This window comes from Aspergillus pseudodeflectus (assembly GCF_044049435.1).
Source record: "Aspergillus pseudodeflectus strain CBS 756.74 chromosome Unknown BJX68scaffold_107, whole genome shotgun sequence".
NCBI lineage: Eukaryota > Fungi > Ascomycota > Eurotiomycetes > Eurotiales > Aspergillaceae > Aspergillus > Aspergillus pseudodeflectus.
In genome coordinates, this window is record NW_027263883.1 from 25,271 (window position 1) to 49,327 (window position 24,057).

The following is a 24,057-nucleotide window of genomic DNA, read 5'->3' on the forward strand; positions in this document are numbered from 1 at the left end:
ACCCATAAGACGAAGGCGGTTGGTGCGCTGGAAGGCACGGATAGCCAATGCCCTAGTGAGTGCCGTGACCCTAGCAAAGTCGTGGTTCCCAGCGTCCCCTCACAATAGCATCGGCATTTCGCTATTCAACCCTCGAGAATGTTACTACGGTATATAGGCATACTTAGGAGTCTGAAGGCCCCTCACATGAGGCGTGGTCGCCCACGTCGCCTCACACCAGAAATGATGATCAAAAGTCCTACTTGATTACCTCATAGTAAAAGCTGCTCGTATCTCGATGAATCGGCCATCTTCTTGTATGATGAGTTTGAGGTCGAAGTTCCACCATGCAACATCAGCCGTGCTCTGAAGGTTGGTCCAAAAAAGCAGCAAAACAAAAAGTTAAAGAGCGCAATGCAGATTTACGAGATGCATATGTTCACTACATTTCGGATTCCTCATCATATCATCTTATATTTGTCGATGAATCTGATAAGCTGATAGGCTTTAGACGAACAGGCTGAGATCCTTTTGGTACAGCACCTTCCCAAGTGGCTAACTTTCACCGTGATCGTCGGTATCAAATCGTTCCAGCATATACACAGGACGGGATTATCTTGTCCCGTGTTTTCCAGCAGATACATCTGTCTTGAAATCGAGGAGCTGCTTCACAGCAGTATCGCGCTCACCATATAATGCAAGGCTTGTTACATCATCTTGGGCTGGGAAACATGTTGAGTATCAAAGCGAATCCCTGTAAAGCCCGGGCAGCGTTTGCGAACCTTTAGGAAACGGACCGTCCGCAGCCTCCTTGAAGTTGCGGATATTATGAGATAAAAAAATCAAGTACTAATTCTGGTACTCCGAGAGGTATATCACAAGACAACCACTAATCCTCCATCTTTAATCTATTCGCCACAAACTTAACTGCATATACCAGACCAAGAAGAACCGGTACTTCAATCAAGGGCCCCACCGTCGACGCAAGGGCCTGGTTACTATCAGCCCCAAATGTAGCAACAGCAACGGCAATGGCCAGCTCAAAGTTATTACTCGCTGCAGTAAAGCTCTGCGTCGCGGCAAGCCGATATCCAAAGCCTAGTTTATACGCGATTAGGAAGGTAATGAAAAAAATTGTTGAGAAGTAGACAATTAGCGGCGCGGCGACGCGAATAACGGACACAATCTGATGGACAACCTGGCGGCCCTGGGAAGCGAAGAGAACGAGGATTGTGAAAAGCAGGCCGATGAGAGACCATGGCCCAGCCCATTTCAGGAAGACGGTATCATACCAGCGCGGGCTTGCTAGGTGACGAAGCGTAAAGCGGGTGAGGATAGCCGCGCCAAGTGGGATTCCGAGGAAGACGGCGACACTCTTTGCGGCGGTGGCGTATTCAAAGGAAACAGCGTCGCCGCTAATAACTTGGATGAAAAAGACACCAAGCGGGGCAAAGAGGACCATTTGAAGGAGTGAGTTGATAGCGACTAGAATCGCGCAGTACTCGCCGTCGCCACCAGCCAGACCTGTCCAGATTAAGACCTATATGGAGTTTGTTGGTTAGAACGACTATTGAGTTATTGTGCAGGTCCGCGTACCATGGCGATACATCTTGCCAGACCGACAAGGATTAATCCCTGGCGCAACTCCGGCTCATCTGGGAGAAATGCCCACGCTAGAGCTAACTGTATTTTGATTATAGTTAATTAGTGAGCCCTGTCATGCAATAGGCCCTGAGCGCAGCTCACCATGAAAAAAGGAGCAATGATCCAATTTAGGATGACACTAAACGCAATTTGTACCCAGATCTGACGGGTGCGAAAGACTTCGTGTAGTGACTCGTATCGCACCTTGCACAGAATGGGGTACATCATGACGAGGAGACCGATAGCTTTAGCAGGTATTAGATATCGGCAGCGATTGTTGATATCGGAAGGAGCTCACCAATTGGTACAGAGACCCCAACAAATTTGCCCCTCTGCAAAGCAGGGCCCGTGCTAGGAACAAAGTTGCCTAGGATGATACCGATGGCCATCGCGAGAAAGATCCATATAACCAGGAAGCGGTCAAGGATCCCGAGGTTGTTGAATGCGGACTGCTTCTTCTGGGGACGGGCTGCATCGCCTTGTTTTTCCACATCATTAACAGGCAAGTTGGGGGTGGGCGCTGACTGCGCCTCAGAGTCGATAGGATTCATTTCGGCGAGATGGGCTGGAGGCTGTGTCGATTCATGGGAATGGGTAGGGATTACAGTATGATAGTAGTTAGGCCTTCCATAACAGAGAACAAGCTTATATACGGCAACCATGAAGATGAAATTTGACAAGGTGGCACCGCCGGCTGTCACTGCAATAGCCTGATTGGCTGATAGTCACCGCCCTCGCGACTCAAATTAAGCCCCACTTGGCGTGCTGATATCCTTTTTGACAATCTTCGTGTGAAGTGAATGTCACTCTCTTCATTTGATTGGTGCATCGTATCGTCACTCAAAATCCAGCATCTCAAAAATGGTCAAGTGTCGCACTTGGCAATCCGCCGAACCGCAGCCAAGCCTTTCTCGTATCAGAGATCTATCGGAATCAATCTGCATGCCCGCAATGATATTCGCCGCAGCCTCACAGGACATTGACGTCTCGACATGCTGTTCTGCCATTGTGTATTGGTTAAGTGGCAGCCCGTTGGCCTGGCCGCTTCCTATCCTGTCTTGCGGCACGGGCTCCTCGCCTGAGAAAGCCGGGGACGACATCAGCACATGTTGATGAGCATGCTGTTTTGTGGATAACGTGGCCATCGACTTTCTATGACCACCCTCTCTACCTAACTCTGGCGGAGCTGGCACCGCATTCTCGTTTTTTCTCGAAGCCACGTAATGATTGACTTGCAGATCCGAAATTCCATGAAGACCTAGCAGTTCCCGCAGCCATTTGTTCTCCTGTGCCACTTTTCGCCCAGCCGCCTGAACCTCCTGCGTGGCGGTTACCCCGAGTTTTTCATAACTTTGCACACGTTCTTCAAGCTCGCGAATGTAGTCTTTTCGACGCGCGCGGGAGCGGCGTTGGTTATCGCGGATTCGAGCCGCATTTCCGGTCTTTGGTTATTCAGTACTTACAAAAGGGCCTTTAGAGAATGCGGAGAGACTTACGGTCCAAGATGTCTGGTCATCTGTCAAGGCCCTCCGTGCCATTATCACAGAGATCGTGCGGAATACGAGGGTTGATTTTGAAAGTGCGGGGGTCAAAGCGAACGTGTATTTGGTCTGAGCTGGAGGTGGACTTGTGCACTTGCGCCCTGACCGCTCAGTTGCTCGTTATTCTTTATATTTCTTCCTTTTCCTCACTTCGTTTAAAGAGGCGGTATTCCAGTCGACTAAAAACGTGGCAAAAGATATTTCCTGACTCCTGGTTGGGGTTGCGAACCCTCCCATTCTCTTGGTCGAGCATTCCGCACGTGGGCTTGGCTTGTCAGCGTGCCACGCCATTGATCTTCCACCTTGAGGTCAGGCGCGGGTCGAGTAGTGTCGCTACGCAAGGTACTAGTATATAACGACCACATATCAAGTTGGAATTGAAAATGTAAGTTCCCTTGCTCCTCGAAGCCCTCCCCGGCAACAACGGACATTCCCACCTGTCGAGATACCACCCCTCTCACTCCTCCCGCAATCATACCGACGAATTCCTGCACAGCCAAAATGACCTCTCACCATAGCGTCCTCTTCGTCTGCGTCCACAATGCCGGCCGCTCTCAGATGGCCGCAGGCTACCTTCGCCACCTCGCCGGCGACAAAATCGAAGTGCTCTCGGCCGGATCCGCCCCGAAAGACTCAATCAACCCGCAGGTCGTGGAAGCGATGCGGGAAGAGGGAATCAATCTAACAGGGCAGCAGCCCAAGATCCTCACCGAAGACGCAGTGCGGGTCAGCGATGTTGTTGTTACTATGGGATGCGGCGATGCGTGTCCGTACTTTCCGGGAAAGCGCTATCTGGATTGGAAGCTTGATGATCCGGCAGGGCAGGGGTTGGAAGCTATACGGCCTATTAGGGACGAGATTAAACGAAGGATTGAGGGACTTGCTGCTGAGCTTCTACAGTCTGCGTGAGGACGGGGTGGGATTATGGTGTAATATAGCGGGCCTGTTCTTCCGCTTCTTTAATGGGCACAGGGTCTCTACTAAGACAAGGGTCGAATTTCTTCTGTCCTGCAAGTGACTCAAGTGACTCTAGGAGATGCACAGTTAGCGTTAGGAATCTACACTGATCTTTCCTCTTATATAATTGTCCACGTTGTGTGGAAAGGTTTCCTATCTACCCACTGGGAGTAAACGCATGCTGTTCTTTTCTTCATCTCCTTCCCCCCGCTGGCTCTGTGCTGTCTCCATAAACCAACGAATGGGGATGTTTCTATGGGTGGGATTTTTGTATGGCAAAGCAGGTGGGCCCACATGGGGAGTGACATCTACAACAGGCGGCGGAACCAGGAGCCCAAAAATCCGGCCAATCATGGTCCGCCAGTGACATACTGCTCCTTTTCTGTGTCGATTGACTCAACAGGGTCTGAATATTCTTTCGCTCCAAATCGGCATTTCGCGATAATAACTTGAATAAGGAAGACTCCTCAGTGTTCTGCACCTCGCGCAAAGCCTCTCAGGTAATCTCTGATGTGGCATTGTCTAAGAAGCACGTTTTCTTTAAATTTAAACCCCTTACCTCCCACTTACACCACGGTACAATTTGCAGGCTTCTTTCACACGACAATGGCTATAGCCACTTCAAACGGCCAAAGACAGCCACTCGGATCTGAAATCAAATCCATAGTATCTGGGATTGTGCCATCCAGAACACTCGCAATATCTTCACTGGAAGACGACGTCGAAATCCGCCTGAAGTATCGCCCATTCCTCCTCAAGTCTGACTCGTCTCCGGACTGGATTAATGATCTAGAATTAACGTCTGTGCTTGACATGGCCGAGAAAGACCTGGCGGCCACAAATAGCCGGTTGAAAGTCCTCGTGCTCTACGGTAGCCTCCGACGTCGATCATACTCAAAGCTGGTGGCCTTTGAGGCCTCGCGAATCCTTTTCCGTCTCGGTTGCGACGTCCGTGTCTTCAACCCTGAAGGCCTTCCTGTAAAAAACGACGTCGATCACACGCATCCGAAAGTCCAGGAACTCCGAGCGCTGAGCACGTGGAGCGACGGGCATGTGTGGATCTCACCAGAGCAGCATGGGAATCTGGTGCGTCTCTCGCCTTTCGTCTCAGCCCATTATTATAAGGCTATACATGCTGACATATGAATCAAACATCAAAGACCGCTGTCTTCAAAAATCAAATTGACTGGATACCTCTTAGTACAGGATCTATCAGGCCTACTCAAGGCCGCACCCTCGCAATTGGACAAGTTTGCGGTGGATCACAGTCCTTTAATGCAGTAAACTCACTGCGCATCCTTGGTCGCTGGATGCGCATGTTCACGATCCCGAATCAGTCGTCTATTCCCATGGCATATACGCATTTCCCTGACGAGGGTCTAGAGGGGGACCAACGACTGAGACCGAGCTCAAATCGCGATCGATTGGTTGATTGTATGGAGGAGTTTGTCAAATATACGATTCTTATGAGGCCGCATCTTCAGACTTTCGGCGATCGGTTTAGTGAGCGTGAGGAAAAAAAGATCAAGGAGGCAAGAGTTAGGGCTGCTGTGGGGAACAGTTAAGCGTCATTCCATTGTTGTTGATTGATATATACACAGGATAGACTGTAACTGCCGCTTGACAAACGTCCGCGCTAGATAGAACATAGATGATTTTATTTCCGATAATGGATAATACCGGGTTCCAAGTGCGCGTCACATCTTGCAATGATTCCGCCTTGGCACCATCGCTCATTGGTTTGCTGACTAATAACGGGCTGTTTGTTACGAATGACTCTTTGACGTTATCTCCAACAACCTCCCCCCCGGCTCCATCATGCATCGATGGCCCTTTCGCAACTTCATCACATCCAGACGAATATATAGAATAATCTAGTGCGAGTCGAGTCCCATCGATACCCAACATCTGCGTGTCCGCCAGAAATCCCATATCAAACCCTAAGGCAGAGAGAGGCATGCCCCGCCCAAAACGAAAAACCAAGGCATGTCGTGACTAGGTTTTGAGCATCTGAAGTTCTCCGATAACATATATCTAGGCCGAAGACCTCATTCGGGTCCGAAATAATCAACGCAAATCGCGAGAGCGGAGGAAGCAACATGTTGTGGAGCTGGAGCAGAAAGTAAGGCAGCTGGAGTCAGCGGTTGCAGCGGTTAAAGTACCCATGCCGAGCATGAGCCTAGCAAAGGAGAATCGCATACTTAGAACCCTACTAGAGTCGATTGGGTTTGACAACTTATCGCTCGAGGGGTATCTACAGAGCGCCCCTTTTGGCGGACTGCAGGGGTCGTTAGAACCCGGTCTTATCGCTCCTGCGGGTCCCGTACCTGGTGTGGAGTTTGGGAGATTGGAGCCAGGGTCGATGTCTGTACGCGCTTGAGGTACCCTTCATATCGTAGTATTTTGGTGGCTAACCTATGTTCATCAGAGTGATCAACTCGACGCTCAGGCTACAGGAGAACCAAGTTCCAGTGTTCGGAATATAGGCCTTGTTAGTCCCGATGTGTTGGATCTCTCGTACTCTGCCCCGATGCTAGGGGCAAATGAGACCTCACTAAACATAAATCAGAGTCAGCCTCCAACATGGGACACTGAATTAATCATGACCGAAGTTCCAGCCGGTATACTGCACGCCCTAGATGAAGAAGCCTTGCGGCCAGCAACCTCTGTCAACGGCGAGACTACATTATGCAGCGTCGCATTCAACCTCATTATCCAGTGCAACCGCACGGGCGAGGATGTACTCGAGCTCGAGACGAAGCTGCGGTATGGGTACAAGATGCCCGCTGGTCCCGGGGAAGGCTGTCGGGTGGATAATGGGACTCTTTTAGCGGTACTTTGTGAGCTTGTTAGTGGACTTTAATCAGGACGCTGCCAGGGTTGTTTGATTACATTTCTTTTTTCGTTTTCCTCTCTTTTCTTTGTTGTCCCTCTCGTATTGCGTCGACTTAAGCAGGTTTGATAGCCTGAAAGAAATGCAGTATCTGGTATGTCACCATCTGACAAATGTAGGTAGAATGGGATGTCACTGTTTACACGTGGGGAAGTCTTGGCCATGTCACCACACATCATTTAAGCAGCCAGCCTCCGTTAAGAAGTTCCAGATTAATCCCAAAGCAGCCGGCCTATATTCATTTCCCTTGCTGCTGTGTATCTTTTTATCTGCTCTAAAATGTCAATGCTATTAGACAGCAGTTTTCTCGAGGTGGTCATCGTCGGCGCAGGACTCGGAGGTAATCTCAACCCTTTATCACTATGCGGCAAGCCGGATAATATGATAATAAGGTCATTGTCTAGGCATATGTGCTGCGGTAAACTTGCAGAAACAGTATCCGCACGCAACGTTCGGCGTGTTCGAGAAACATCACCGGATCGGGGGCACCTGGGCGAAGAATATATACCCAGGATTACGGTGCGATATTCCTTCAGTGGTATGTCTGTCGAACTTAGCGGTTAACCAAGCTATTATCCCTGTTATTCTGTGGTACTTAGTTCTCTGGGCATGGAGTTTTCCGAAGTTGATATACTAACTACAACGCCGGCTTTGCAGCTCTACTCATACTCCTTCGCGCCTAACCCTAACTGGTCGTCCACGTATGCCTCGCAGCCTGAGATTCTCGCCTACATTGACGGTGTAGCTACCGGGCACCATCTTCCAGAGCGCATACGCCTGCAGCAAGAATGCCTCTCCGCCACCTGGAAGGAGGACGATCATACATGGGAGGTTCATTTCAAAGACGCTGCGTCAGGGACTCTCTATACGGTATATTGTCGGAGTCTTATCACATCTGTCGGCTTCCTCGATGTCCCACGCGGGCCCGATGGTATTGTCGGGTTTACAAAATTCCAAGGGCGCGTCTTCCACAGCGCATCCTGGGACCATAGTGTCGATTTCGAGGGGCGCAATGTTGTCGTGATCGGTAACGGATGCTCTGCAAACCAGTTTATTCCGTGGCTGGTCAAGCAGACGGGGTTGTCGAAGCTAACACAGGTAATCCGCAGCCCACACTGGATTGCTCCAAAGACAGATCGCATTATTGGTTCAAAAGAGAAATGGTACGTTCCGCATGCTCATTCCCTTCTCACCATAATAATTTCTTTTCTTTTGCAGGCTTTTAAGCCACATCCCTTGGTTCCTAAAAACCCGTCGCTGGCTGCTTGCGACAAAATTTGACCTTGCCTTTGCGGCTTTTCGCAAGACTACACTTGGCCGGTTCCTGCGCACCCATCTTGAAGTGAACCTGAAACGGTATATGCAGCGAGCCGCACCAGCTAAGTACCATTCGCTGCTAATCCCTGCTTTTACCTTTGGCGCCAAACGTCCTGTGTTAGATCATGGGTACCTCGGGGTCCTACATGATTCCCGAGTCGGTTTAAGGCTGTCAGAAAACCTTCGTGTGTCGGGCCCATACTCATTAGCAGCCGATGGGGGGCAGGAAATACCTGCAGAGATCCTGATTCTCGCAAACGGCTTCAAATCGCAGAGCCTAATCACGCCAATTAAGATACTGGGGCGAGATGGGGTTACCATATCTGATGTCTGGCACAAAGATGGCAGCTATCCGTCTGCGTACATGGGGTATGTAGATGCAATGATCGTACATGCCGGGAATCGCCTCTTCCTGACCTAGTGCGGCTTTGCTAACAGCTTGCAGAGTAACAGCTCCGTCCTTTCCAAATTTCTTTATGATAACGGGGCCTAATACACTACCCTCGGGCCACTCCACATTATTGGGGATCGAATGTTCAGTCGAGTACATTATGCGTGTGCTTCAGCCGCTATTTTCGCACAATAAACGCGATAGATGCAGATGGATTGATGTACGCCCTGCCGCGCATGAGATGTATAATGTCAACCTCCAGCACAAATTGGATGGACTTATTTACTCCGCTGATGTGCAGAATTGGTACGTTGATGCGCGAACAGGGCGGAATACGCTTGTGTGGCCAGGAACGCAGACCGAGTTTTGGCTTACACGTTGTGTCTGGCCTGTGAGGTGGGAGGACTATGCTGTGGGGTATTAAATGAAAGGTTAAATGAATTTTTCTGTTTCTTTCTCTCTATCTATGTCTGTACCTGTGTACAAGGGTGTGTTTTGGATGACATTTATCCTTTTCCTCAATGTGCCTATTTGACTAGCCTCCTGTCTTCTGGCTTGTTCCTTTCCCTACTCCAGTAGGAAGTACACAACGCTGCATTGACTAATACAACCAGCAACCCTGGGCCGCGTAATAATTAGCGTCATATGTCCTTGTATCACGCCTGAACCCCGGCGTGGGATGGTCTCCGCCCGCATAAATGGTGACCTACCAGTTATAGAGCCGTCCAATCAGCGACACCGTCGGTCCCGTGATGACAGCATCAGCCGCCGACAACAGAAAGTATATCAGGAAGAACCGACATTGCCTCTCCACCATCCTCCTCAAGGTTTTTGTTCTTGCGACCACCTGCATATCAATCACAGCCTCTGCACAAAAATGACGCAAGAAATCTATAACGCCGTGCAAGCCCGCTACGGCAACATAGCAAAACAAAGCCACGATACTCAACAATTTAGAAACCCCAACAGCGTTGAGGATAGCCTTGCCCGCGCATTTGGCTACTCGGCGGAGGATCTGGTCTCGCTCCCCGAGAAGGCGAATCTGGGTGTTAGTTGTGGGAACCCTGGTGCTGTTGCAGGAATCAAGGAGGTGAGAATCCCTACAAATGTATCCCTCCGGTTACTGGAGAAGAATTTGAAGAAGCCCGACTCAGAAGACATTGTCGCGTGGCTTAATTGTTAACTTAGGGCGAAACGGTCGTGGATTTGGGAAGCGGAGCTGGTATTGATGTCTTTCTCGCTGCTCGGAAGGTCGGCCCGCAAGGGAAGGCTTTTGGGGTCGATATGACAGAGGTCAGCCACATACCCTCTTGGCTCGCTACTTGTCCATATCGCAACCTAACATCCTCCACACTAGGAAATGATAAGCCTCGCACGCCGAAACGCCAGTCGCTCTAACCTGCAAAACACTCTCTTCATCCGATCCCCCATTACATCCATCCCGCTAGAGGACTCCACAGTTGACTGTATTATCAGCAACTGCGTTATCAATCTTGTCCCACCTCAAGACAAACCCAGGGTCTTTGCTGAAATCGCACGACTACTAAAGCCCGGCGGCCGCGTTGCGATCAGCGATATCCTTGCCCGCCGCGAGCTGCCTGCAGCTATCCTTGATGATATGGCACTTTACGTCGGCTGTGTTGCGGGAGCAAGTCAGGTATCGGAGTACCAGGCTTGGTTAGAGGGGGTTGGGCTTACGGGTATATTTACTCTTTCCTTGGGTGCTCAGAAGTGGTGCGGTAGGGGAAAGTAACATCCCAGAATATAGATATCCTGCTTGTGGACACGAACGCCGATATAAATCTTTACAAGCAGTCCTCGGAGGCAGGTCAGGGCAGTTGTTGTGGTGTTGCCAAAGAGTCAGTGAGGCTTCCCGCGGGTGAGTTTGCAGACGTTGATTTTAACGCGTGGGTTGGTGAGTCGTATCTTTTCCTGACTCTTTAATCTCCCATCTGGATTGGCATGCCGAGTAGACTAATCTTATTCTAGGGTCCTTTCAGATTTACGCTGTCAAGGCTAGGTTAGCTTAACGAGTCTTGGAATAATATGCGACGTTGACGCCTCAGCCTGCTGAATTTGGTCATTGTTGAGGATAATATGACGCATCTGCAAAATTTACCGGTGGACCAAAATTAACTCGCCCCCGATCGACTCCCAACTTTGGAGAAGTCCTGGATACGCTTCTTGGTAGGTGTTTCGGTCCCTCAGGAAATGAACGAGCGACCGCTGGTCATTGAGGGCGGCGACGACGGGCAGCACTAGTTGGGCCCGCAACAATCCAATGCCCGATGCTCACCCCAGCACTCAGTGGTCAACGTCTGAGCGCTAAACCCGATCTAGCCAAACCCAAGAGAATCCTACCATATGTGTCTCACGGTAGTTGAAACCCTAGGAGGGCGGCAGCGGCTCGCGAGAACTCCGCTACCGTTCCCGCGAACCAGGGCCCAGGTCACAAGATGCCAGGGAATCGCGGGATCGGGAAGGACCCTCCAAGGAACAATAGGCAAGATACCAGGCAAGGTACGTACCAGGGAACGGTATACGGGATGGTATGCCAGAACGAAGAATAAATAGGACGCTCGTTACCACCTGGATTTAATCTTCCTTGTTCTTCGCGGTCATTTCTATTGTTATTCCAAGTACTACGTACCTTTAAACTATTCTGAATCCAAGACTTGTTCATCACATGACGCCTGAACATGTCTATGCAGCTACTCGCTTACCCAAGGGCCATTCGGTTCGGCAACTACTCGCTCAGGCAACAATAGACACGTTCCTGCATTCTGATACTTTCAAGCGCTCAGAGGAGATTCGAGAAGAACTGGAGTTCGCAGCAGATGTTTTATAGGAGCTTAAGGTGTCCCTTAAAAGTGTGAAAACGGAAAGCTATGCGCGCATCCATTTTAAGGAGCCTTTGAGTGGGAAAGAGGAAGTGTTTAATCCATATTAAATACATACATTGAAGGGAATCTTGCTGTACGAGTTCCTGGGCAATCGGTGCATTCTTCTATGGCAGACGGTGGATTCAACTTGAAAAGTCCTCAACTAGTAAATTGGATTAGGAAAATACTACGCTAGGTTGCAAAATGGCGCAAATAACTTTAGTGGGTTTAGAAACTAATATAGCACGAGTCAGACATAGTGTTAACTCGTTCTTATCCCGTTCAAAACTCCGGATCAGGCCGACGCCAGCGACTGCGCACCCGATGCTCATCAATCGCGTGGCGCTGGAACGCCATTTTATGCAACAAGGTCACTTCGCACCAGTTGCACTTTAGCGGCTCTTCCTTTAGATGAATGGCATCAAAGTGGCGCGTGACACAGCCAGCATCATGAAACATCCGGCAGCGAACCTTATCAGGTAGCTTCTTATTTGCAAAGCATTGAAAACAGGCCTCTGGCTGTTCCGAATTCTCCAAGTATTCCTTGGTAGCGCGCGATGGCTTCCCGTGCATGGTAGCGGGTCCGATTTCGCATGCGCTGACGCTGTCTTGAACTTGGGGTACATCCGGGGGTTGAGCCATGGGCGTTTCTGATGCACTGGAGGTCGTAATTTCTCGCCTGGGCCGGCCTCTCAGAGGGCCTCCTTCAAGGACGTCACAATATTGCATTACCGCATCCGCAGCTGCATCGCGTCGACTCCATTCATCCTCCAGCGAATTGGAGATCGGGAACGACAAAAGACATTGCAAAAGATGTAGCTGGGGTGGAGGCATAGCATCTTCAAAAGGTTCATCCTCTTCCTCGTCCTCTTCCTTAACTGCAGTGCCAGCGAGCTGCGCCTGAATATCCAGGAATGCCTGCTCTTCATCAAAGTTCTCTCGGATCTGATGCCGCAGAGCCCTCAGCAATCGTTTTCGCGTATTCCTTACCTCCTTCTTTTGTCTCTCGATCCGCGGGAGCAGGCCCGGTTTTTGGGTCTTATCATACTGGGCGCCAATCTCCTTTAGCTTCCGGCGGGCTTCTTCCAACTCAGGATGGTCCTCCACCTGTGCCCTCTGTCGCTCCGTTAAATATCTCGGGCGTCGTGGGTCTTGCCAACGATTCTGGCGCGTGACAGCCCGCATTAATTCCACGTCCGGGTCAAGGCCACAGATAACCCGAATCATATCTGTGTCGATCTCCAAAGGATGGTAATGGTTGAGGAAGGTCCGGGGGCTAGCGTGCTTCATGATTAACATATGTTGCTCCTTACTGACCCATCCTGAAGTTGAATGTCAGCAGCTGAAAGGACCCGTAAAGACGTGGTATGGAAAGAGTTGCTCACCACTCTCATTAATCACTTTGCCACCCCCGTACCGGAACTGATGGGCATGGAATGCCCCGGGCCATCCGCGGATCTCCCCAAACGTGACCAGGAGGCTAGACATGGAGGACTTCGACATGGGTTGGGTCCGCTGGATGGTTGGAATGCCTTTGACCAATTCTGTTTTGCAAAAGACATACCAATCCGCCTTCTTCCGGTCTAAGGGCACCAGGAGCTGCTGGCAACCTTTGCTAACAAAGAGCTTCCGCAGCTGGGCCTTTGACGTCAAGTTATTCCGGAATGCCTTGGCATGGAATAAGACTCCGAATAGTAACGTATGGGGACATATCACCAGAGATGGTCCGTAGACCACTTCAGGGAGTGCAAATGTAGTCCTGTCGTCCGTTAGCCCCCATTGCCCGGTTGGACTCGTGTTGACGGATCGACTTGGAGATCATGAAATATGAAGGGGAAATGAAGGCAGCACACTTACAATTTAGTCAGCCCAAGAAACTTTTTACATCCATCTGGCGTTAGTTCAACCAAAGGGATAGGAGGTCCGCCGCGAGGATCCTTCTGCAGCGAGATTTGGAGGTCCTTGAACTGGAGACTCAATAGGGCGCTCCGGCGGTGTACAGTAAACAGAGCCAGCGCATTAAACACGCACACTTGAACGCGCTGGAATCCAAGGTAGAACTTCTTTTGCTGAGTCGAGAGAATCGTTTCGTTCAGCGGGCCGATATCTTCAATGTAGACTGGCGTCTTCTTTTTCGGTTGCGTATCTAACCCATGCTCTACAACCAAATACTTAATACCCTATAAATTGGATGGTTAGACAAGTTGGTCAAACAAATCGAAGGAATAATAGTTCATGCTACTGACCCTTCGCACTTCTGACCCATCTTTATCGTCAATTTTGATCTTGGTCAGTTTCTGGTAGTAACCACGAAGGTTCTTCCAGTCCGTATTCAACGAGCTAGACTTGTGAATGCCCTTGTTACGTCGACCATCCTTTCCTCGCTCGAGTTTGAGGGACCAGCCCAAGAACCGATATAGGTCGTTGTTCGACGCCTGGCGCAGGGCCTCCTCGGGATCCCGCCATTTTTGCACATTAGGCTCGAGTTTGATTTTGCTGTTACAATATCTAGGCTGCATTAGCAGAGAACATCAAAGGTGGCATTCCGCCAATGTCACTGACCGCTTCCATCGGGATTCAATCCGCTCCCGTCGTTCGATGGTTCCTCCAGCCTTGTCAAAATCCTCGTCGATCTCACAGAGGTCGATTCCGGTGTCATCGAGGGGGTCGTTGTCGAATTCGTCAGCCTCATTGGATACACTTGGCTCCAAAACAGGGTGGTTCTCATCCGACCGGAGGCGTTTTCGGGGGCTCGGGCTATGGTCCGGCTCGCTGATGTCTGGCTCAGTCACATCCGTCTCATAAGTGGCATCGCACTGGTCGTCCGAGTCGGTACTGCTACCGGCGACATCGTTCTCGCTGCAGTCACTCCTTGCCCGTAGGGATCGATTCTGTCGCGCACGGGTACGCTTCATCATTGGGTTTGCAGGAAATGAGGGACGGGTACTGAGAAGGAAGGGACCGGGGTCGTGCGGATGGGGGAGCGGGGAACGGCGCCGTTAAATCTAGTGCCGCGAGTACTAAAGAGTGAAGTGAGTTTATTGTAGGTGCAAGAAAAGACCTTGAGGCTAGAGGATGAGCTTCTTAAGAATTGTAGGGTGGTTAGGCAGATGGATCACGATGGAGAGAGAATAAAAGACAAACAAACCTGGAAGAAGGGGGCCACGGTAAACGAGTTGGCGCCCTCGTGGGCTAACCAGTGCCCAGGCCCATTTGAAGGGGTGAAGTGAAGCCATTTTCAGCTCCCTTAGAAAGCTTCTGGTTGGAGGAACGATGCTGAAAGACCAACGCTTGAAGTCGATGAAACGCCCACGGTGGTGGGGCGCTGAGGGCGAGTTTGACTGGTGCGTGGTGGTAGCGAGGATGGGAGCGTGTGGGAAGGATGAAGTCACGTGTTACCAAATGGCTGCCGAAAAAGGCGTCGAAGGCGGCCGAAAAAGGCGTACGTTTGGTAAGTCCAAATTGTCAAATAGTATATTAATAAATTTCTTATACCTTACTTAAGAGGGAACACTGAATTACTAAACTAGATATTAAAATAAGTTTATCTAAGTACTATATAGATAATTAAGGCCTACTCTACTTTAGGTAATAAATATAGATCCTAGAGAATAAAGTCTTATATATAGGAATTATATAGAAGATTTATAATTTATATATAATAGTATATCCTAGGTGAGATGCTACCTATTTAATACTATCTTAATAGTTTTTCTAGCCTGGAGTAGTAAAAGATATATAATATTTCCTTTAGAATTATATAGTCTGTGGATAGAGCTTGATATAATATAATACTAAGTATAGACTATTAAAACCACTACTAATTCCCTAATAAATCTAGGCTAAGATATTAGTAGACTTTATTACAGGACTATCATCTTCTAGACCTATAAAAGTAATAAATTATATAGTAATAATAGACTAGCTAATAAAGAGTATTATCTTAATTAGAATAAAGAATATAACTATAGAGGACATAGCAGAGGTATTCCTTATATATTTTTATATATACTATAGAGTTCCACTAGCTATTATAAGTGATTATAGACCCTAGTTTATAAGTATATTCTAGGGCAGGGTCTGTAAAAGACTATTAATTTAATACTAGTTATTAGCTACTTTCCACCCCTAGATAGACAGTATAATAGAATATACTAACTAAGAGATTAAACAAACCCTATATATATTCACTACGTATGTATAAGATGACTAGAAAGACCTACTACTAATAGTTACTATTACTATTAATAATCATAATACTACCTTAATAGGAATCTCACCCTTCTTCTTTATATATGAATATTATATTAACCTAATTAGCTTGGACGAAGCAAGCTAGCTATAGGACGTCCTAATACTACTAAGAATAGTAGGTGAAATGTTTATAAATTACCTATAAGAAGCTACTAATTAGGCCCAAGCTATTATTACCTCTATATAGGCCTAATAAGAGGAGTAAATAAACTAATAATAACAGGCCGCCCCCACGTACAAGAAAGACGATTAGGTTTAGTTAAACCTCTAAAATATACGTATGTAATAACTATTAAAGAAACTAGACTGGCTGTATACATACTATTAGGTAGTGGATATCCTATTACTATATATTATTCAGCTTAATATACCTACTAGCATATACCTAGTCTTCTATGTTAAACTAGTCCGCCTAGCTACTACAGACCTATTTCCATCCTAAATCATAGATAATACGCAGCCACCCCTACTACTTATTAATAGAGAAGAGGAATATAAAGTTAAACACATCCTAGCTATATAACGCAGGAAGATAGGATAAGGATACTATAATAAAGTACTAGTAAAATAGGTAGGATGGGCACGTGAGATATAAATAAAACTAGATTTTATCCAGGACTATATAGTGCTAGATGTCTTTAAGAAGTAACATAGCCCTATTTAAGAGGTAATTTAGTGCTAACTTAATGATAATAACCATGTTATCGTACCCCTTATAAGGTTTAGACTAGGAGGGGGGTATTGTCACGGGCCAGTGCCTGATACCAGGCACGGGCTAGCGCCCGCACACGTGACTGTGGCATGTTGACGGGAAGAACGTGCCTGGAGAACTTCTCTTTCTTTAAGCTTTTCATACACAGTTCGTGGCCTAGCTAGATTGAATATAAGTCCGGCTTCAGCCCCTCACATATAGAGAGATAAAATAAAGAGCTCAATTTAATATATTATATTATATAAGGAATATCTCTTAATAAATAAGGTTATATTAAACTAAAATACGAAGCATGAAGAACTAATAGAGGTTCTACAAAGCGGGGCTGACTATATACAGAGGATTGTCACGTGGCAATGACCTAAGTGGGACATAAGCAGGGCGAGGCCCGTGACAGTAGATTAGGGTCTAGTACATATATTTCACGGCCCTAGCTAATAGTCTTAGGGGAATCTCTAACTCTATACCTAGCAAGACATTCTCTAGGTGAATCATGTTATATAGTTACCCTATATATTAGTAGGGTCCACATGTAGAGTTGTAAATAAGGGAATAATTAACTTATATTTAAGTTAGGGGGGAGATAGAAAGTAGAGGTAGTATAAGTATACTCTTACGTAGAGTTCCTAGAGTCCGTCTAGAGACTAATACAAGGGCTAGACCTCTAGAGTCCTCTAGAAAAGGGTTTCACTTATCTATCTTATCCTTTTAGGTATCTTCCCAAGCTCTTCTATTTATATATAGTTCTCCTAGTAAGTAAAGTATAACTATTACTATAACTATACTATCTATAGCCACGCCTCACGCTACCCTCTACCACTTACTCCATAGATCCTCTAGCATCATCTCTATCAGCCACCCTATACGCGTGCCACACGCCTAGATAAACGAGATAATCATCTCCTACTTCGCCTTATCCTAGATGCATAGCCTGGTGCTACAGAGGCACTATATAGAGATTATCTAGTAGCTAGGGTCTATTAGCTCCATGGCAATTCTATAGATTATAAAGATAGATTTATTAAGGGTTTTCTATAAAGTAGTTATTAGTATTAGCTTCTTATACTTTAATATATAAGGGACGTAAAAATAGGAGGGATTCACCTAAATCTTCTAAAACTCTATAAACCCGCTTGTTACTAGACTATATAGGTATATAAGGATCTTTATGAAGGAATATACCTATATTATGACTATAAATAATAGTAGATAGATCTAGATCAGTGTCTACCTATATATACCCTCATGGCTCTCTATTAGGAGCGTCTTAAACATGGTGCTTATAAAGCTCTACTAGTGCTTAAGCATGTCTATTAGCTCCATGCCTCTCTTACTACGCCACCATGCCACCTTAATATCTATATTAGAATCTTGATTTCTATTTATATTCTTACTATTTAAATCTATCCTCGCCTCTACATAGAAATTCACTACCTAACTTAATAAATATACTACGCGTAGCACCAGATCCTCACCCCTAAGCTTGGGATAATTAACTATAGGCCCTTAGAATAAAAAGTACCTATAGTACTTATAGAACATGGCCTAGATATCCTAGGGTAGCCATGCCTACTAGATAGCCTGGTATAGGCTACTAGAGGAGCTATTCACGTCCTGGCTACGCTAGATCTAGAAGACGCCCTTTAGGTACCACTACTAGTTGGAGTTGTATATTAAGGTATTAAGTATTTCATACATGGAGATTCCAAGGGCCGTTACAAGGAGCTCTTTGCTATATTTATAGGTAGTGTATTACAGGGCTGTACTAACGTAGTAGAGGGTTTTATAGTAGAATTAGATGGATTCTACAGGGTCAATTAGGGTTGTCCTGTCTGGATTTGGGGGTTCGTGCGTTGCGCGGGATGTGGATGTGGATGTGGATGCAGTCGTTGCCAGCAGTGGTGTTGTGAGAGCAGAGTAGTGGGCTGAGAGAGCGAGGAATATGACGATAAATATCTTACTCTGTAGCACGAGTATAATGACCATGATACTCATGCAACTATGTAGGAAAAAGCCTGCTTTTGAAAGTCTGCAGAGGTAGGTATTGAAATCTCTGGACTAGCTTAGACTAGTTAGCCAACAGTGCTCACCTCCCAGACAGTCCCATCGTATTCATTTATACAAGATAGTCAGCAGCTGGTTTAGCTACAGAATAAAACTCTCTCCTACCTCATACGAGTTATACTAAGCAACACTGGTGTACGTTAAGATGGCATCCCACTAGCCTACGCTTCTTTGATATCGTTTCGGACTGTCTGATAGGTGCAGAAATAAGTCGCTGGAGAATCGCAAGTAGGATCTACTATACTTCTGATATTTAGCTTCCAGAAAAGACGCTCCTATAGGGAAAAGCGCTCGTGAGTTTGTCCATGCTGGCTAAAACCGCTATCCTTAACCGTACAGATTAATTCAGTTAGTCTGCTAGTTTCGCCTTTCCCTTTGGAAAAACACGAAATAAACTCGAGAGCGACACTTCAATCCAATCACAAAAGTTGCATGGAGATAAAACACATATCAGCATCACACTGTATGCACGTGTCCTGGTTCACTGGAGTCTTCTTCTCCATCCTGCCTGATTATTTTCCCTCTTATCCCGCCTCTCAAGCCACACAGCCCCCGCCAGCGTTGACGCGGCACAAACGATTAACCCCACCGTGACAGAATTTCCTACAAGGAATCGAGGGGCATAGTTTGTGTTGTAGGAGATCAGAGGGATCCAGGCATTGAACGCGTATCTAGCCATAATTAGCGATTGGTCTTACCCAACAACACACGAGGGGCGCAACTCACGAAATCGAGTTGGTAGAACCGAGGATGATCTTCCGCTCGAGACTATCGCCTGCACAGACTTCGTTGACCATTGTCTGGCCAGCCACCCATTAGTTCTGCAAGCGGGATAAAGAAGTGGAAGTAAGAATCGACGTACCAGGAAAACAGGCCCAGACCCCTGCGCGAACCTATTCAGAGACACACCCATAAGCCATGATATCATTCACCCGGATTACACGGCCATCAGCCCAGATTATCAGGAAAGGTGGGGGAAGAAACACGCACCCAGTAAGATAATAACTCGCCCACTTGAGCCCAAACGGAACCCCATCCCAGATGGCGAGATTCATCGCCGCGAAAAAACAAACCGTGAGACTGAAGAAGACAATCGGGCTGCGCAGCTGGATCGCGTCGCTCGTCCAGCCATAGACCAAACTCGTCAGGATCGTCACTGCGTTCGTCACCGTCGGATACGTGTTGATCTGTGTCACCGAGTATCGGCCCAGACTCTTGAGCCACAGGTTCATGTAGCCGCCGATGTTTTCGGAGCAGATGAAGAACATTGACCTCAATTACTAGGTTAGCCTTTTTTTTTTTTTTCATCCCCCTCTAGATATCTAGAACGGAAAGAGATAGGAAGGGGGAGACATACGTATAATAAGCCGTATAAACCCAAAAGTGCCACCCGGAGAGAACCCTCTTGACACCCTTGAGCGTAATCGGCTCGTCGAGCGCTTTCCCGGCCTTGCGCATCCGTTCCCGTGCCAGTTCCTTTTCGTGTGGCTTGAGCCAGAAAACACGCGTGTTGCTCGGCAGGTCCGGGAGCGCAAGGTACCCCCACACAGCCATGGGGAGGGTAATCACCCCATCGAAGATAAAGAGCCAGCGCCAGCCGGAGAGGCCCGCGACGCCGTTCATCCCGCTGTGCAGGGCTGCTTGCTATGCACACGACAACATTCCCAGATCAGCAAAGCCCCATATCTCACCAGAAACGTGCAAGAGGAGAGCATAGGGGAAGGGAGCGAGCATACCAGATACCCACTGAACATGCTCCCGACAAACGCCGAGCCGAAGAAGATGCAGGCGCGCTTTGCAAGTTCGCGTTTCGTATACCACCCGCCTAGCACGGTGTGCACGGCTGGGTAGAACGTGCCCTCGGCGAGACCGACGAAGAAGCGGCAGGCGTAGAGCTGGTGAGGTGTTTTGACGGCCGACGAGGCAAAGGTTACGATTACCCAGAGGAGTTCCCAGGAGGGGCACCAGAGGGAGAGGCGGACTTGAGCATAGATCTTTTGTTAGTTGGGGAGATATGAAGGGGGAAGAGGTGTTGGGGAGTAGGTTACCGCGGGTGCAGATCATTTGGGAGGGGATCTGGGAGACGACGTATCCTCTGCTCCATATTAGTAGGTGTTTTAAGGTAGGGGAGGGGAACGGACATTGTCCACATGGTGGTGAAGGTTTGGTATTCATTGCCGACGACGTTGAGTTCTTCTTTCATGCCCGAGACATAGGCATTTGCTGCCAATATATTAGCTTCTTCCTCTTCTATGATATGGAGGTTGTGAGGACGCACAGAGGTTATTGGAGTTCAGATTCTTGGAGAAATATGAGAAGCTTGCCCATGTCCTAAAAGATCATTAATTCTACCATTGGATCTTTGGGGTTGCGAGGACATACAGGATAAAAAAGTCAATCTTGAAAATGAACCATCGTTCCTCGGCCGAATAGTCAAAGGTATCCCATATGATTCTCCTCAGTCGTTGTCTCCGAGAAACAAGTTTCTCGTCGAGGCTGCTGTGAATGGGGGATACTGGTGTCGCTGCCTCGACGATGGCGGACTTGTCAGTCGTGGTTGCCATGGCGTGTGGCGTTCTTGGTAAAGCTTAGACAGCAGCAAAGTATGATTCTTAATGCCGATGCTTCGAATATATATACCAACCCCAATTTCTTGAAAAATCTCACCCGCACGCGGAGATTGACCGATAACGTGACAGCCACCAAAATGGCATCTTCACTTGTCTCCAATTCTTATTGCGGTCTACCCTATATCGTTGCCAAACGTGCCGGATATCTTGATATCGCACGAGCTAATGATCCTGGTCGTCTCCAAATGGGCCTTGGCGAATAACAGGTTATATAACAGCGGATGGTGTGATGGTCGGAATGTATGTGCTCATACTAGGCTGGTATGTCAACATCGTTGGAGACACAAGGTGGATCGATTATATAGCTGCGGGGTATTTATCTTCTGACACAGACAAAGTCCTGCTGCCCTTGATATATCTCGATGTCTTCAAGTTGAGACAATGCCGTCTACAACTGCACCACCGTTGGAACCCTATGTACCTCCACCGCAGACCAAGGAGAACTGTAAGCACCTACTTCTCGGTACTTATACTGAGTTGATTATGCTGACCCTGTAAACAGTGGACTGGGCCTCCCTCGAAGCTCTCGACCTTTCGCTCCTTTCCCAACCAGGTGGGAAACAATCCCTAGCCGAACAAGTCCTCAGCTTTATCAACAAAAATGGTAGCAACCCCCTCACTCAACTTGTTATACATCATATACTAATATTGGGTGATAAAGGCTTCTTCTACGTAACAAACCACGGCCTAACCACCACGCAAATAACCCGCCAATACGCCATCGCAAAAGCCCTCTTCGCCCTCCCGCTCGACGAAAAACTAAAATACATATGCGACACAGCCTCGGGCGACTTCCGCGGCTACAAGCCCCAGTCAACCGGGAAACTAAGCGGACGCGACAATGACGAGCGATACAACATCCCAAAGTTCACGCCGGAGCATGAGCGGGCCCATCCACGAGTCATCCGCGATCACTACGAGGAGATACGCGAGTTTTCGCTGCACATCCACAATAATGTACTCCTCCCGTTACTACGGCTGTTCGCGTACGTGCTGGAGATTGACGACGAGGAGGCACTCGCCAATCTACATCGCTACGACGAGCCTGGCCTCGAGTACCTCCGGTACATGATCTACCACCCGCGTCCTGCGGCGGACGATGCGGCGGTCGGGAATATCTGGGCCAAGGGGCATACGGATTACAACACGTTGACGTTTCTCTTCCACCAGCCTGTTGCCGGGCTGCAGGTTCTTTCCCCGGACGGGGTGTGGCGGTATGTGCGGTCCGAGCCCGATGCGATTATCGTGAATATCGCCGATGCGCTCGAGTATCTTTCCGGGGGGTTCTTCAAGTCCACGGTGCATAGAGTTGTCAGGCCGCCGGGGGATCAAGTGAGTGAATCGAGGTTGGGGTTGATCTACTTTGCGAGGCCCGAGGCCAGGGTTGCCATGAGGCCGTTGGAGAGTCCGGTGGTGGAGCGGGTGGGGAGTCGGTTGGAGGGCAAGTATGTGCGGGCGCTGGAGGGGGTTACGGCTGAAGGTGAGTGCTTTCTTTTTTTGTTCTTGTTTTCTTGGGGAAGTGGACGCTAGGCTGATGACAGGACTGGGATAGAATGGGCGAGGGCACGGATTGCAAAGGACCATCGGTTCCGGACAGGGCTTGTCGACCAGCCCGAGAAGGAGATTATTGCGGGGGTGCCGCAGCAGTATTATGACTGAGCGCTCTAAATGCCAGACGGGCAAGAGGATATTCCTGCCAGGGCATGGGGATCGGTATGAGGGGGCGATCTCTGGTGTAGTAACCGTGCTAATGGTTGTACTTGATTGTTCCCTATAATCCCCCTGCCACTAACCATGACCTGGGGATTGGTTTGAGTGATATCCTTGATTATGTCCCACCCCTGCCACTACCAAGGGAACATTGTTGACGCCTTAACGCGGTTACTTAGCAAACATAGAGACTTTGTGTACCAGACCTGCGCTAGAACCTTTAGGCTTATACGTATTAGTCTTTTAGTTTTGTGTTTAAGCGGGAAATAAGACTCTAGGAGGTAGAAATTAATAAATACAAATCTAGATATCTTAGCCATAATATAAATATCTACCATGTGCTGTAATAAACTAACTTAAATTAAGGCTAATATAAAGAAGCTAGAATGCTTAATATTTATATCAGATGCCATGGTTACATGACTACCAAGGTTATATAGTACTACGCCATGAAATCTATATACCAAGTATATGGGCAAAAACAGGCATGTTATTAGAATTATAGCAAAAGAGTACACGCAGAAAATGTGCATCGCACTCATGAAAGTTTGCCTGTTGGCCTCTGCCAAGTAATCCCTTCGGGAAGAAGTAGGGCTGAAATGGCGGAAGTTGTCTGGTAATGCGCGGCTCCACTGGCTGAGAAGATGGAGGTGCGACTTGGGAGAGAGGGATAATCCGCTGTTGAATTTGATTTCATAGATCTGGCCTCCAAATCAGGGCACGTTTCCAGTAGAATAGAGGACCATTTTGCTATTCTGGATAGGATGGTTGCAGTTGGTGAGAACTTTATTGATCCTGCTAATTAGTATATCTATGACGAGTTCGAGAAGCTGATCGACGAGTGGATGGAGACACGAGGAAAACGTGATGAAATGGGTCAAGAATGATCATGCAAGTCGCTTACGCCAAGCACCCCACAGAAGCTAGACTTTTATGGCTTGATTTCTCAGCTAGACTAGAGACAGTGACAGAGGTAGGAGTATATCGCTGTGTGGGAATCGCAGATAAATCCGATGGTAAAGCCATCAAGAATTGCGCCCGCAGTCTTTCAAGCTGCAGGTCTATTCGAATACATAATACGAC

The 24,057-nt window shown here is 48.0% G+C and overlaps 10 protein-coding genes across 10 annotated transcripts; 6 read left to right on the plus strand and 4 right to left on the minus strand.

Annotated features, from left to right (window-relative positions):
* Window positions 1-812: 812 nt before the first annotated feature.
* BJX68DRAFT_250294 (arsenic resistance protein) lies at window positions 813-2,315 on the minus strand. Its single transcript, XM_071042234.1, has 4 exons — window positions 1,922-2,315; window positions 1,726-1,868; window positions 1,576-1,662; window positions 813-1,519 (listed from the first exon to the last, which is right to left on the minus strand). The coding sequence occupies exons 1-4, from the start codon at window positions 2,283-2,285 to the stop codon at window positions 869-871; spliced, it is 1,245 nt and encodes a 414-aa protein (XP_070892270.1). The 5' UTR covers window positions 2,286-2,315; the 3' UTR covers window positions 813-868.
* A 144-nt stretch (window positions 2,316-2,459) lies between these two features.
* BJX68DRAFT_273326 (bZIP transcription factor) lies at window positions 2,460-3,161 on the minus strand (the record flags this gene model as incomplete). The annotated part of the gene is made up of 2 exons (XM_071047424.1): window positions 2,460-3,065; window positions 3,120-3,161. The coding sequence occupies 2 exons, from the start codon at window positions 3,159-3,161 to the stop codon at window positions 2,460-2,462; spliced, it is 648 nt and encodes a 215-aa protein (XP_070892271.1).
* Window positions 3,162-3,564: 403 nt separating this feature from the next.
* On the plus strand, window positions 3,565-4,489 carry BJX68DRAFT_250297 (arsenate reductase ArsC). The gene has a single exon (XM_071042235.1). The coding sequence runs from the start codon at window positions 3,666-3,668 to the stop codon at window positions 4,071-4,073; it is 408 nt and encodes a 135-aa protein (XP_070892272.1). The 5' UTR covers window positions 3,565-3,665; the 3' UTR covers window positions 4,074-4,489.
* A 35-nt stretch (window positions 4,490-4,524) lies between these two features.
* BJX68DRAFT_250298 (flavoprotein-like protein) lies at window positions 4,525-5,801 on the plus strand. Its single transcript, XM_071042236.1, has 2 exons — window positions 4,525-5,207; window positions 5,282-5,801. The coding sequence occupies exons 1-2, from the start codon at window positions 4,632-4,634 to the stop codon at window positions 5,684-5,686; spliced, it is 981 nt and encodes a 326-aa protein (XP_070892273.1). The 5' UTR covers window positions 4,525-4,631; the 3' UTR covers window positions 5,687-5,801.
* A 271-nt stretch (window positions 5,802-6,072) lies between these two features.
* Window positions 6,073-7,390, plus strand: BJX68DRAFT_250302 (bZIP transcription factor). The gene is made up of 3 exons (XM_071042237.1): window positions 6,073-6,105; window positions 6,160-6,489; window positions 6,550-7,390. Exons 1-3 carry the CDS (start codon window positions 6,079-6,081, stop codon window positions 6,982-6,984), a joined length of 792 nt encoding a protein of 263 aa, XP_070892274.1. The 5' UTR covers window positions 6,073-6,078; the 3' UTR covers window positions 6,985-7,390.
* BJX68DRAFT_274327 (flavin-containing monooxygenase) lies at window positions 7,294-9,146 on the plus strand (the record flags this gene model as incomplete). Its single annotated transcript, XM_071047639.1, has 5 exons — window positions 7,294-7,354; window positions 7,419-7,552; window positions 7,672-8,177; window positions 8,233-8,700; window positions 8,777-9,146. 5 exons carry the CDS (start codon window positions 7,294-7,296, stop codon window positions 9,144-9,146), a joined length of 1,539 nt encoding a protein of 512 aa, XP_070892275.1.
* A 453-nt stretch (window positions 9,147-9,599) lies between these two features.
* Window positions 9,600-10,666, plus strand: BJX68DRAFT_259784 (S-adenosyl-L-methionine-dependent methyltransferase; the record flags this gene model as incomplete). The annotated part of the gene is made up of 4 exons (XM_071043763.1): window positions 9,600-9,812; window positions 9,911-10,015; window positions 10,080-10,422; window positions 10,491-10,666. The coding sequence occupies 4 exons, from the start codon at window positions 9,600-9,602 to the stop codon at window positions 10,664-10,666; spliced, it is 837 nt and encodes a 278-aa protein (XP_070892276.1).
* Window positions 10,667-11,740: 1,074 nt separating this feature from the next.
* BJX68DRAFT_250307 (DUF3435 domain-containing protein) lies at window positions 11,741-14,883 on the minus strand. Its single transcript, XM_071042238.1, has 6 exons — window positions 14,753-14,883; window positions 14,167-14,687; window positions 13,851-14,112; window positions 13,462-13,784; window positions 12,990-13,363; window positions 11,741-12,926 (listed from the first exon to the last, which is right to left on the minus strand). Exons 2-6 carry the CDS (start codon window positions 14,520-14,522, stop codon window positions 11,887-11,889), a joined length of 2,355 nt encoding a protein of 784 aa, XP_070892277.1. The 5' UTR covers window positions 14,523-14,687; window positions 14,753-14,883; the 3' UTR covers window positions 11,741-11,886.
* Window positions 14,884-19,115: 4,232 nt separating this feature from the next.
* BJX68DRAFT_273332 (major facilitator superfamily domain-containing protein) lies at window positions 19,116-21,198 on the minus strand (the record flags this gene model as incomplete). Its single annotated transcript, XM_071047425.1, has 10 exons — window positions 19,116-19,305; window positions 19,361-19,434; window positions 19,497-19,527; window positions 19,625-19,906; window positions 19,992-20,278; window positions 20,371-20,615; window positions 20,683-20,729; window positions 20,776-20,857; window positions 20,913-20,965; window positions 21,017-21,198. 10 exons carry the CDS (start codon window positions 21,196-21,198, stop codon window positions 19,116-19,118), a joined length of 1,473 nt encoding a protein of 490 aa, XP_070892278.1.
* A 447-nt stretch (window positions 21,199-21,645) lies between these two features.
* On the plus strand, window positions 21,646-22,923 carry BJX68DRAFT_273333 (uncharacterized protein; the record flags this gene model as incomplete). Its single annotated transcript, XM_071047426.1, has 4 exons — window positions 21,646-21,709; window positions 21,767-21,868; window positions 21,926-22,744; window positions 22,817-22,923. The coding sequence occupies 4 exons, from the start codon at window positions 21,646-21,648 to the stop codon at window positions 22,921-22,923; spliced, it is 1,092 nt and encodes a 363-aa protein (XP_070892279.1).
* Window positions 22,924-24,057: the final 1,134 nt, after the last annotated feature.